At 42.4% G+C, this 13,052-nt stretch overlaps 1 protein-coding gene across 3 annotated transcripts in view; it reads right to left on the bottom strand.

The window, feature by feature from the left end:
* Nucleotides 1-13,052, bottom strand: part of TNPO1 (transportin 1) — a 102,042-nt gene that overhangs the window by 81,145 nt on the left and 7,845 nt on the right. For 2 of the 3 annotated variants that reach the window (XR_008233284.1, XM_052775401.1), the window contains exons 2-3: nucleotides 12,052-12,165; nucleotides 8,162-8,237 (exon numbers count right to left, since the gene is read on the bottom strand). Coding sequence is in view for 2 of the 3 variants with exons in the window: in XM_052775401.1 (XP_052631361.1) it covers nucleotides 8,162-8,237; nucleotides 12,052-12,165 (190 nt within the window). In the remaining variant the exon portion in view is untranslated. Of the gene's footprint in view, nucleotides 1-8,161; nucleotides 8,238-12,051; nucleotides 12,166-12,293; nucleotides 12,478-13,052 lie in introns of all 3 variants that reach the window. The other variant, XM_052775402.1, reaches the window with a different exon arrangement.

Here is a 13,052-nt window from a genome sequence, read left to right as displayed (position 1 = left end):
CAAGCTAGCATGATGATGCAATGTGTATCCTACTCCAAAGAATACCTTTTTTAGCATACCTGGCAATAGTAGCCAGCAACAGTATTGTAAGAATTCTGATCTTTTTTCTTTGCGGGGTCACTGTGGCTCAGGTGCAGCATTTTTATTGGGCCCACTGAAGGTGTTGCACCTAAGCCACAGTGACTATATAAAAAACCATTCCTTGTATAGTTTGAACCTGACACAGAATCACAAAGATTCAGTGATGATATGTACTTCGCATCCTTATGTTTTTGTAGCAGCTCAATTTGTAGATATCACTTTACGTAACCATGCTTTTGAAACTAATCTGAGTTAACCTTGGTATTTTAGCTGTTTTACTCATAAGAATATATCCAAACTAAGTCTTACAGTAACCATGCCAATATGATGTCGTGCTGAATTGTGGATCCCTGTAAATATGACCAAATCGTGGGAAAGGGAATCAGGATTAAGTCAATTATCAAGGCTTTTAAAGCGGACAATTAGTCACCCAAAATGATTTATAGGATGGCTCATTGCCTTTATAATATCAGCTATCATTATTGCAGCTACTGCTGCCGTTGCTACCACGGCGCTTGTGAAATCCATTCAGACTGCTCACACAGTAGCTAATGTATTAAAAAATGTTATGGCTGAAACGAATACCCAGGTACAAATTGATCAACAATACTAGCATGATTAGACGTTTTAAAAGCAGTGGTAATTTGGCTTGGACTGTATTGGGTTTGTGTGGCAAGGTTTTGGTAGTGGGGGGTTACAGGGGTGGCTTCTGTGGGGGCTGCTGGAGGTTTTCCCCTGTCTCTGACAGAGCCAATGCCAACTGGCTCTAAGATGGACCTGCCGCCGGCCAAAGCTGAGCAAATCAGTGATAGTAGTAGCACCTCTGTGTAAAAAAAAAAAAAAAAAAAAAACAAACAAACAAAAAAAACCAACAACAACAAAAAACAAACACAAAAAACCACAGCTGGAGAGGGGGAAGAGAAATGTGGTTGCGGAACACACAGAAACGGCAGCTGAATTGAAGAGTGAGAACATGTAAGAGAAATAACCCTGCAGACACCAAGGTCACCGAAGAAGGAGGGGGAAGAAATGCTCCAGGTGCTGGAGCAGAGATTCCCCTGCAGCCCATGGGGAAGACCATGGTGAGGCAGGCTGTCCCCCTGCGGTCCATGGAGGTCCATGGTGGAGCAGATATCCACCTGCAGCCCGTGGAGGACCCCACGCCAGAGCAGGTGGGTGCCCGAAGGAGGCTGTGACCCCATGGGAAGCCCGTGCTGGAGCAGGATCCTGGCAGGACCTGCAGAACTGTGGAGAGAAGCCCACGGAGCGGGTTTTCTGGCAGGACCTATGACCCCGTGGGGAACCCACACTGGAGCGGTACGCTCCTGAAGGACTGCACGCTGCAGAAAGGACCCATGCTGAAGATCTTTGTGGAGGACTGTCTCCCGTGGGAGAGATCCCACGCTGGAGCAGGGAAAGAGTGTGATGAGTGCTGCCCCTGAGGAGGATGAAGCGACAGAGATAATGTGTGATGAACTGACTGCAAACCTCATTTCCCGTTCCCCTGTCCACCTGAGGAGGAGAGAGTGATAGAATAGCTATGGTGGGCACCTGGTGTCCAGCCAGGATCAACCCATCACATAGAGATAGACAAAGTGCATTATAAAATAGAATGAAATTACATTGTGATTGGGAATTTCAAAAACAAGGGCTTTGTGTAACTCCTTTACAAGGGAATGAAAGTCTATGAGCTTGGAATTAGGTGAAGGCGTATTTGCAAGGTGCATTTGCTACTAATATTGCAGGAGAGATCCAAGACCTTGCACAGATATTACAAGATCAAATGGGAAATATACAAAATTAGCTGAATAAGGTTCTTTCAAAGAATTGTCTAATAGTGTTAAATGCTTAAATCCAAAAACATGGTTTGAAAGTTTAAATCTGTGTATCTGAATTTGTATTGCTATTGGAGGGTTATTAATCATTTGTGTGTTTGCAGCAATCAGAATCATCTGAGGAGCAGCACGAGGATTGCGTCGGTTCGAAGCTAGAGTCCTCGTTGCCTTCCTCGTGAATCTGATGTTCCTAAACAAAAAAGGGGGAGATGTGGGAGCAGCTCGGAACATCTGGCATTTGTTTTCAAGAGTGACCGTTAGAATTTGTTGTGCTGCATGTTTGCCAAGCCTTTGAAGAACTAGTTTCGCAAGGTCAGGTTGGAGGATGGCCTTGTGTAGGCCTGGGAAGATGTGGCTGAAGACAGTCACAAATATGTCTATGGAATGTTTTTATCTTTAACTGTTCTGAGGACTGGCAAACATCCCAGCTGGGCCAGATATGCCCTCCTGTGTTAGTAGTATTGGCTGTATGCCGTTAGTTCTTTCTAGACCTTTGTTGAAACATATATGTTTGATCTTTTAGTGAAATAAAGGGAATCTTGCACAGAGAGCTTGAGTGCTTGATTCAGTCGCCGCACTATACCAGCTACTAGGAAGACAATTAATTCTATCCCAGCTGAAACCAGGACAGTGGAATACCAGCAAATTTGTTTAGTAGAGATGGTGAAGCTATTTGCAACAGGTTTTTATTAAAATAGCCTTAAAGTTATTAAATGACCTGTGCATTTAAGGTAAATTTAATTATTTTAAATTACAATTTCCCCACTATTTAAATTTATTTTACCTTTGGGCATGGAAAAAACCCCCAACCTTTAAAAACCTCAAAATACTTGTTTTGTATTGGTTGCATTATTAGTCACATTTTAAGGAAATTTTTTAACATCTCTAGCTATTTAGACTAACAACTAATCACAGCTAGGGATCCTCTCTGATTCAAGTACCATTCTGATATCTTTCACAAAACAGCATTAAAGTATTTAAATGCCTAAAATATTGAAAACTTACAACTCAGCTAAGAATGACAATGAAATTCCTCATCGAATTACATTTTTACATGTTCAGATTCCTTAGGTTTATCTGGCTTTTCTAAACTGAATGAATAATCTACTTTAATCTTTGGTTTATAGCGTTTCTTCTTTTGGCATAAAATGCTGCATTTGAAATAAAATGAGATAAAATAATTGCTATGTCACTTCTCATACATGGTATGTATGCCATAGAACTACTTAGGAGAAGCATTTTCCTTAAATCTGCATTACAATATCTATACAGAAGCATGGAAAGGAAGAATTAGCCATCATAAGCGGGGGGGGGGGAATGGAATTTTTAGTGGTCTGATCTGACAAAATTCATTATCTTATAACTTGGTTTCCGTTAAGATATTTACACACCTCAATTATTTTATGCATTGATTACTAATACTCAGTCGGGCTTAATTTCTTTTTGTAATTCTTAACATATCTGAATTTAAGGGAAAAAAAATGTTTTGCTGTTGTTTAAGTAGGACATTACATATGTTATGCATCATTTTAAACTGTAAGGGTACATTAATCTGACTTGGCTTCTGAATTGTAATCCGATCAGATTCACTCCTTGGCAGTTATTTTAGTCTATTTAATAATGACATCATGTGGGATGATGGTATGGGGGGGGGGGGGTAGTAGGGTGGTATTTGTTTTAGTTAAACAGTTAAAGCTGCTGAACCACTTTTCAGGATTAATCCTGCTTATCAAAAAAATCCTTCCTGAAACTGGAATCTGGTTAATCAACACCTGACCTCACACAATGGTCTTTTTCTTGCTCAGCTTCAAAGATCTTTCAACACCAACACACCAAAAAAGTTCATAATGGAATGGACTCATGAAAACTGCTGTCCAGATCAAAGTTAAATTCCAACACTCATCAGAAAACATTCACATCAAACCCACAAGACTGCTTTGGATCCCAGTAACAGTTTATAAAAAGCCATTAACTAGATGAATTGTTACTATAATTATTACCAGAAAATAAATTACCATCTGTGGTGACTTCTATTGAAACAAAAACTTGGGGGAGAATGGGGACAGGACCTTCCTCCATGGTAATATTTTATGTCAAAGTAAGGTACTCTGAAAGACTAAGTCATCATACGAACAAGATCAAGAGTTGCAGAGACACTGCTCTATCTTCAACTGGTTTTAAAAATCCAAAACATTTTGGAAATAAACTTAAAAGACCATCCTTAAAGCTAATGACAAAGGCAGTACTCAAGCAGTGTTCTCAATCCCAGCTCATACACCTTCAGACTAAAAGTTCATCTTGAGGATTCTGATCCTTGAGTGTGATAGTCTCACACCAGGCCGTGATCAATCCACTGAGATAACACTCCAGTAAGACCAAAGACTAGAGATCCCACATTAGGATTGGGTGAAGAATCAGTCACTAAAACACAGTCCAAGATCAGGATCACAAGGACTTTGTATAGCTGCAACAGGATAAATAACTATGGCTATATGGGCCAGTAGAAAGCTACCAGGAACATCATGCATTTGTCTCAATATATGTTCCTGTTAGCCTAGGTCCTGCCAAGAGCCCAGCAACACTCCTAAAGGACAGGGGAAAAGAAGCCAAACTCAAAACTTTACTGAAATTGTGTGCAAACTAACCATGTCCTCTATCTCTTGTCTAACAAGGATAAAAGGTAGATCTGAGAAAGGACATGTGTGTTTTGGCATTACAGATGGACAGCCTGATTCTTAACTAGAATAGATCCTCTCATCAATAGTTCTGTTCTTTTTTCACCACACAGAGCGACATTAGATATGTCATCATATCTAAAAAGCAGTAAGCTTTGACACCATTTCTGTTCTTGCAATTTTCATATAAAATATCCACCAACATGAAGGCCATATTAGGCTAACTAGAATGCCACATTAATTCTGACACCATATAAAGACAGCTTCCTTTTTTGCTCTCTGAGGTGTGAAGACCTCATTCAAGGAAAGGATACAGGCATAAACATTGTAATGTCTGCAGACTATTCCTACTAAGTCTCAGTTTAGTTTATCTTTAGAGTTCAACAGAGAAATGTTACCAGAAGGCAACACAGTAGTCTCTACTGATGCAAGTAGACAGCATCATCTCAGTGTATGCTGACACAACCTTGCATCAAGAAAATATTATGGCAAGATTATGATAGAGTCATCATACCCAATACTCCCTGACAAGTTGAATTTCTGAAGATGGGAGAATATTCTTGATGAATGACAACGGCCATCATCTTTTGATCATTTAGCGTATACCAGATCCACCTCTCATTCACAAAGCTCAGGATGCTGTGTGAGATAAAGCAAGGTATAATTCCAGGTTAAAAATAATAAATCCCAGGGAACTGACAGAATTGTCCTACTGCAGTGGGGTTTTGTGGCAAGATTTTGGTAGCAGGTGGGTTACAGGGGTAGATTCTCTGAGAAGACATCAGAAGCTGCCCCCATGTAGGACAGAGCCAGTTCCAGCTGGCTCCAAGATGGACCCGCCGCTAACCAAAGCTGAGCCCGTCAGCAATGGTGGTAGTGCCTCTGTGATAACACGTTTAAGAAGGGGTAGAAACTGCTGCACAACAGCAGCCAGGAGAGAGAAGAGTGAGAACATGCGAGAGAAACAACTCTGCAGACACCAAGGTCAGCGAAGGAGGGGGAGGAGGTGCTCCAGGCACCAAAGCAGAGATTCCCCTGCAGCCTGTGGTGAAGACAATGGTGAGGCAGGCTGTCCCCCTGCAGCCCATGGAGGTCCACAGTGGAGCAGATATCCACCTGCAGCCCGTGGAGGACCCCACAATGGAGCAGGTGGATGCCCGAAGGAGGCTGTGACCCCGTGGAGACCCTGCGCTGGAGCAGGCTCCTGGCAGGACCTGTGGACCCATGGAGAGGAGCCCATGCTGGAGCAGTCTGCTCCTGAAGGACTGCACCCTGTGGAAGGGACCCATGCTGGAGCAGTTTGTGAAGAACTGCAGCCCATGGGAAGGACCCACGTTGGAGAAGTTCATGGAGGACTGTCTCCCATGGGATGGACCCCACGCTGGAGCAGGGGAAGAGTGTGAGGAGTCCTGCCCCTGGGGAGGATGGAATGGCAGAGACAACGTGTGATGAACTGATCGTAATCCCCATTCCCCGTCTCCCTGCGCTGCTGGGGGGAGGAGGTAGAGAATCCGGGAGTGAAGCTGTGCCTGGGAAGAAGGGAGGGGTGGGGGGAAGGTGTTTTAAGATTTGGTTTTATTTCTCATTATCCTACTCTGGTTTGATTGGCAATAAATTAAGTTAATTTTCCCCAAGTCGAGTCTGTTTTGCCCGTGACGGTAATTGGTTGAGTGATCTCTCCCTGTCCTTATCTCGACCCACAGGCCTTTTGTTATATTTTCTCTCCCCTGTCCAGCTGAGGGGGGAAGTGATAGAGCAGCTTTGGTGGGCACCTGGCATCTAGCCAGGGTCAACCCACTACAACAGCTTAACAAGGCCCACAGAAGTTTAAAAACAGAAAAAACACCACATACATGTGTAGGAGTACCACAACAGACCTAAATCCAGCAAGTCATAAGCATTCAGACACAAGAGCCTGACAAAGCTAACACTGGAGAAAAAAAAAGTTACACTTTTTGCAACTGAAAAGTAATACCTCTGGTGCTAAAACAAAGCAAATCCCTAACCTACGCATAAGATACCTTGGAGTCAGGCCTCAGTGAAACAGCCAGCTTTGCAAGCAAAGTTAGTTATTTGTTTGCAAATAAAAGTTTGCTTGCAAAGTTATTTGGCCCGAGTCTTATGCCTCTGCAGGCAACTTGGCATAACTTCCATTGCAGTAAAATAAGAGTATTTAACACACATTTTAATCAACCATTACAGAATTGCCACATTCAGGAGCTGCCACCTAAAAGGTTCTTTAAGCACAGTTTTCTCAGCAGCTGTTTCAACAGTGGCAAAAACTGAATCAAAGGTTAGTCACACCTGCTATCGAATCAAGCTCTCTCTCATACACTAGCTATCAAACCACCTTAAGTTCCATTGAATAAGCTGCCAGTGATGTTGGAAGCTTATTTCCATGGCTCCTTCTGCTGGGACAGTATGGCCATAAAGTATTCATTATCTACACTAGCATCTTGCTCAAAAATTTAATATCCTTGCCGATTCAGGTCTTGAAAGTGCTCTCTCTCTCAAACTTGAGGTATTCCTCCAAGGCCTTAAGATTATCAGGACATTTCCTACATAAAACACACAAAAACATTTGGATATGCTCCAGCCTTCAAATATGAAAATATATTTTCCTCCTCCTCTCTCTTTCCTTCCTCCTGAAGTAAGATGACAGCACAACCAAAACACTAGTTCAAGCATTATATAAATGTTCTTGCTGATGCTTTGAATGTTACAGGGCGACATGCAAGTAAAATCTAATTCAAAGCAAAAAAAAGCAAGCATTCAAAAACTCAGAGGTGAAGCACTAGAAGGCAGAAAAAGCACTGGTAGCAGGACACTAAGGAAAAAAACCAAACTCCCCAAAATCAAACACATTAAGTACAAATGTAAAAAAGAGGGAAGATGTGCCAAAACAAATCTTGAAATAAGTCTCTCTCACTGGCAAAGACCTCACAAATCAGTAGCTGTAGTACACTAGAAAGTCTTTCACACACCCTGATCGTTACTAAGGAACTGCCTGAATTTACCAACTGGAAGAGGCTACACAGTATGCCATAAACAGTTTGTACTAACGTCCATAAAAATAAGCCAACAGTAAGTAACTACATTTTATTAGAATTAAGACTTCAGAATGAAGATTCTGACAGACATAATCTTTGGACAACTCTAGTATGTGATCTTCAAAATATTTAATGGGTTGATTACTAGAGAGATCACAATCACAACTGGATTTAGCAGCCCATTTTATATGTATAGTCATGATTCATCACCATGAAGTACAAAGTTATTCCACAATTTCACTATAGTCTGATAGAAGTATGATGCTCCCACATTTCTGGGAAGATTTCACAGGACATTTAGAATGGAATCTATTCCAAGACTGAAACTACAAGCACCAACATGTTATCAGATCTTTTTCCACAAAGACTCCTGAAAGGATAAGAGTTCTACATGACTATGGAGATCAGCCAACTAGCAAACTGACTGTAGAAATCAGCTTCCTATTTCTTTCAAGCTAAATAAAATATATTTTTAAAAAAGAAAAATTAGAATAAAACAGTCAATATCTCAAGAACTTACCTTCAGACTTCAACTTCGTAAGAACAAAAATCAGGTAGTTGTTGAAATCTGGATACTGATTGAGTTGTTCTAGTTTCTGAAGAGAGAAACTGTTAAGGAAATTTGAATCTTCACACACAGCATTTATAGCTTTCTGGATACTATGATTATTGAGTTATGTACTACTGCGTCATTTCAAACAGCTGTGACTATAAGCTCACAACATACAGAGTATGAACAATCTGAAAACAGTTTCTATAATTTTCATACTGAAGCAGTAGCTTTTAGTTATGTCGAAATCTGAAAAAAGAATCCAGGAGACAGACACAGAAATGAATAGATCCTTAAAAATATTTTTAAAACAAAACAAAAAAACACAACACCCCCCCCCAAAAACCAAACCCAAAACCAAACCAACCCCCCCCACCTTCCTCTGTACAGTTTTAGACTTCAATATTTACATGTAGAAGCCAGCCAAACCTAAGGAATCCAGAGACACAATCCCATAATACATCATTTTTTTCCTCCACAATAAATAAAAGCATTTCAGCATTAAAATACAACACCTATTATGATTTTAATAAGCTACTCACTTTAATATTAGTCCTATACTTTATGATGCTAACTAGCCACAGCCTGAGCTTTCAACAGTGAGAATCTGTTTAATTGTAAATGCCCAGATATTTGTACCAAGTTCATGCTTATCCATGGTCTCAAAAAAAAAAAAAAAAAAAATTTCTTTCTGTACACAAACCGATTTTCTAGAGTGACACCTTTCTGAATAAGTATCTTACTAGCAATACCAGCCTCTTCACTATGTCCCTGGGGAAACTGCAAGAAGAATGATTATGTTTCTGAACATCTAGAAAGTATGTAGTTTTTCTAAAATTTGTCATTACTTCTGCCTCAAATTTCTAAGTATTCTGCCGCTGCTTGGCTAGAACAGCGATCTGGCATTCTCCTTGTATACTGTGCTCACACCCTGGTATTAAATTAGTATTACGCTCAACAATATTTTAAGTCATAAAGATGACACTACATGCTTAAGTTACTAAACCTACTAGATATCATCAGTATGGCAAACAATCAAGACATTTAACAAAAATAATTTTTAGAAGAAGTAAGATTATTTGCTTCATAAGCATTTACTTTACTTGCTGTATAGCTAAATCTCTAAATATTCAAAGTCACTAAACCTTAGCCAAATGTATCTGTGTTAGGACATTGATGGCCCTTCCAATGACCAACAGCCAGTGTCTCAATCACAAACTTAAGAAACTTCATTTTTAGATATTTAGGCTGCTTGCATCAAGTAGTAACTTTGCTAGAGAAACCTGCCCTCTTTCCACTTAATAAGAGAATAAAATGTACTTATCACAGCCACAAGCTATGAAACACACAGGAGATGAAATGTAAACAGAAGAATGGTCACAGCAAGTGAAAAATAACACAGAACATTCTACATGGCCCCTAGAAATGAAGAAACACACATCCAAAGATTGTTGTCAAAGGTGCCATGCCAAAGAGCTCTTTCAGGAACAGCCAAGAAGTAGGGTAGCACATTTTGAAATTTTTTTCTTCTTCTCCAAGCTTCAGAAACATAATCACCAAAACAGTCAGTCGAACATTACTAACAACTGTGAATTCCAATGGCTCAAATAAGAAGCAGCAGCAAGCAGAAAGAACTGAAAGAACAGTATTAAATAGAAAATTAATTAGAACACACCCAATAGGTCTAAGAATCAAGGAATAGCTTATAGGCCATATTTTCTTATCAATTTCTTCACCCACTTTAACTTTTTCTTTTTTACTCCAAGAAACATCTATATCTTTATTTGAAAAATGTTTGAAAGCCTTACCAATTCATAACTTTTGTTTGTTAACAAACAAAGGCTTTCAGCTAACCTGTGCTCCTCACTTTATTACACTTGAGTTCTAAACACCTAAATATGCCAAAACCGTGTCATAAAGAGCATGAGAGAGTCAACACACTGATAGTTTTATTTAAAAAGTTATGGACTGGAAGTACTTTAAATTTGAAACAATTAATCACCATCCTACTTAGACATGCTACTAAGTAGCATTCCACAACACAACAGCCATCACAGATTTTTGTGGAAACAGTCTCAAAGGACACTGGTTTTTTTTTAAATTATAGGACATGGCCTGTCAAGTTGTATTAGAACATTTTCCCAAACTGATAATACAATGGTAAAAATGTGCCACTTATATAACCTTTACAGGTCAACATACAAGGACCTCCTTGAAAGCACAGGTATTTCAGCACAGCAGGGAGTTACCACTACCATTTAAGAAGAATTTCAAACATCAGTTAACAGCACTTTCGTTCAGTAAATTTCTACTCATCTTCAAGACAGACAGCAATGCCTATATTGCCCATCCTACACATACACCACTGTTTTTCAAAAAACAAACCAGATGTCATTAAGTTATTTGAAGCAGAGCTTTAAAATGTAATTTTACATGAAAGCTACACTATAAATACTGTTACTATAAACACTTGTATTTGAAATACTAAAGAGCAGTACCTGTTTAAGTTTGGGGCATTATCAGAACACTTCACTTAGCCACTTCTGTATAGTATTTTTCAAAGGAAGCAATAGCATCATAAGAATATGAAACATAGCTGCAGGAACAAGATGAAAACTACCTTCACCTTTCAGATAAGAACAGAAGCCTTCCAAAGCTTGACCACATCTGTTAGGAAAGCCTAGAATTCAAGAAAATTTGACTCCAAGCTAAACTCCTAAAATAACATATATATAATAAAATTTTTTGTTCTTACCTACATAAATGAATTCTGTTGCTTTCTGTGAAGACCTTCAAGCAAATGCCTTAAAAAGGGATCAAGATGATAAACTCATAAACTTCATAGGAGGATATCCTTTCAGGACTTCTAGATATTTTAAAGCACTTATATAGTTAGCTCAAGGAGTAGGAGACAATAGAGGAGAGCTTTATTTTTCAAGACTTATACTTCTATTAATCTTAATGTAAAATTTTCCTCTCTCAATCTTTGTTCCTTAAAACCTTGCTATTTCATCACTTCCACGATCAAGAGAGATTTGGGGGGGACACACAACATGACACCCAAACAACAAACCAACAATCCACAACGCCAACACAAAACGCACTGCAAAGCTGCACAAGAAGCCACATACGGTAGATTTCCCCTTTCTCGTGAAATGTAAACAGCATAACGAGCAGCATTTTAGGCTCAGAATTCTAGGCAAGCAGAAACATCCTCACAACGTAGCAAAATACAGTGTCAGAGCCAGCAGGCCAACGAGAGCATGCAGGCAGCGGCTCCACCAGGGACACTCCTCCCACCAGCTACAGCTTTTGCCTTGAATCCCAGCACCGGATTAATTTAGGAAGCCCCTGCTCACCCCCGCTTTGCCGCAGGGGCGACGGGTACCCCGCGCCACACCGCCAACTCAGCCCGGAGGGCAGCAGCCCCCCCCCCACAGCCCTCTCGGCGAGATCCGCCGCGGCTGAGTGCTAGGCGCTGGCAGCGGCCCAGCGTGGGGTAACCTGGGAAAGCAGCAGATACCGAAGCAGCCACACCAGAGCCAGAGCTTTAAAAAGAAAAAAACGAACCTTGGCTCCAGGCTCGCAACAGGTGCCCAGGCTCCCAGCGGGGGAAGGCGGCCCCGCGGCCCACAGGCCTCCTCGGCGGTTCAAACGCCACGCCACGGCCACCCGCTCCGGCGGAGGCTCGGCCCACAGCACTCGCTGTGGCGGTTCCCCGGGCAGGCCCGGCCGCCGCCGCCGCCTGCCGCAGCGCCAGCCTGCGGCCGCAGTGCCCCCACCCAGCGCGCCCCCGGCCGCCGCGGCCCCGCTCTGCCTGCCCCACCCGCACGCGCGACGTAGGTCTCGACCAAGGATACTTGTTGCACGGCTCTCTGCGTGGTGGTGTCCGGGGACTGGGACTCCTTGAGCAGCTGCAGGATCTGCTGAAGCCCCTGTTCGTCGGGCTTCCACTCATACTCCATCTTGGCTTGCTGAAAAACACCAAACAAGCGGCCGCGGTTAGCGGCGCAACAGGCCCCAGGCCGGGGGGGGGGGGGGAGGAGGAAGCAAGGTAGCTGCACGGCGCCGAGCCCAAGCCCCACAGACGGACAGCACTGACCTGCTTCTGCCACTGCACACTGCACCAAGCAGACTGAGTCACGGCGAATTTGCAATCTGGCCCTAAGAGCCGCCTCACGTCTTCCTGGGTCCTAGCGCCGGGCACGCCTCCGCCCGCCCGAGCCGCCTCGGGCCCGCCGGCCCGCCGTCAGCCTTTCCCCAGTGCGTCCCACACCGTCAGGAACCTGGGGGCGACAAAACAGGAGCCCCTCAATCCCGGGCGGCGGAAAACGGGGCGCCTCCTCCACAGCCCCCCCCGAAAACAGAGAGAAAGCTCCAGCAGCCCCGACAGGCGAGGGGCGAAGCGGAGTTCCAGCCCAGCCTCCTCGGGACGGCTGCGCAGCGCCTGGCAGCGAGCTAGGAGGCTGTCGCCCACGGAAAAGCGGGGATGCGAATGCAGATCCAGGAGTTAGGAATGTGGTACCTGCTTTGCCGTTTGCTTTACTTGTACGTGATTTGTTTTAATGCTGGATAGATTTCATAAGTTCTCAGTTTCACGTGTAAAGAGGAATAGGACCAACTACACAAGAAGGGGGGAAAGAAACTCAAAAGAAACTACTTTGAATACCTAGTGTATCTTATCCTTAGCCTCAAAATATATCAGAGGAAATCTCAGCTCAAAATTAGCAAATTTTGTGTATATAGAATAGAATAGTTCAGTTGGAAGGGACCTACAACGATTTTGGGAAAAATATCTTCACCAAAAGGGTTGTCAAGCACTGGAACAGGCTGCCCAGGGAAGTGGTTGTGTCACCATCCC

This window comes from Harpia harpyja, chromosome W, assembly GCF_026419915.1.
Source record: "Harpia harpyja isolate bHarHar1 chromosome W, bHarHar1 primary haplotype, whole genome shotgun sequence".
NCBI classification, from domain to species: Eukaryota; Metazoa; Chordata; class Aves; order Accipitriformes; family Accipitridae; genus Harpia; species Harpia harpyja.
This window is presented reverse-complemented; position numbering and strand designations above follow the sequence as displayed.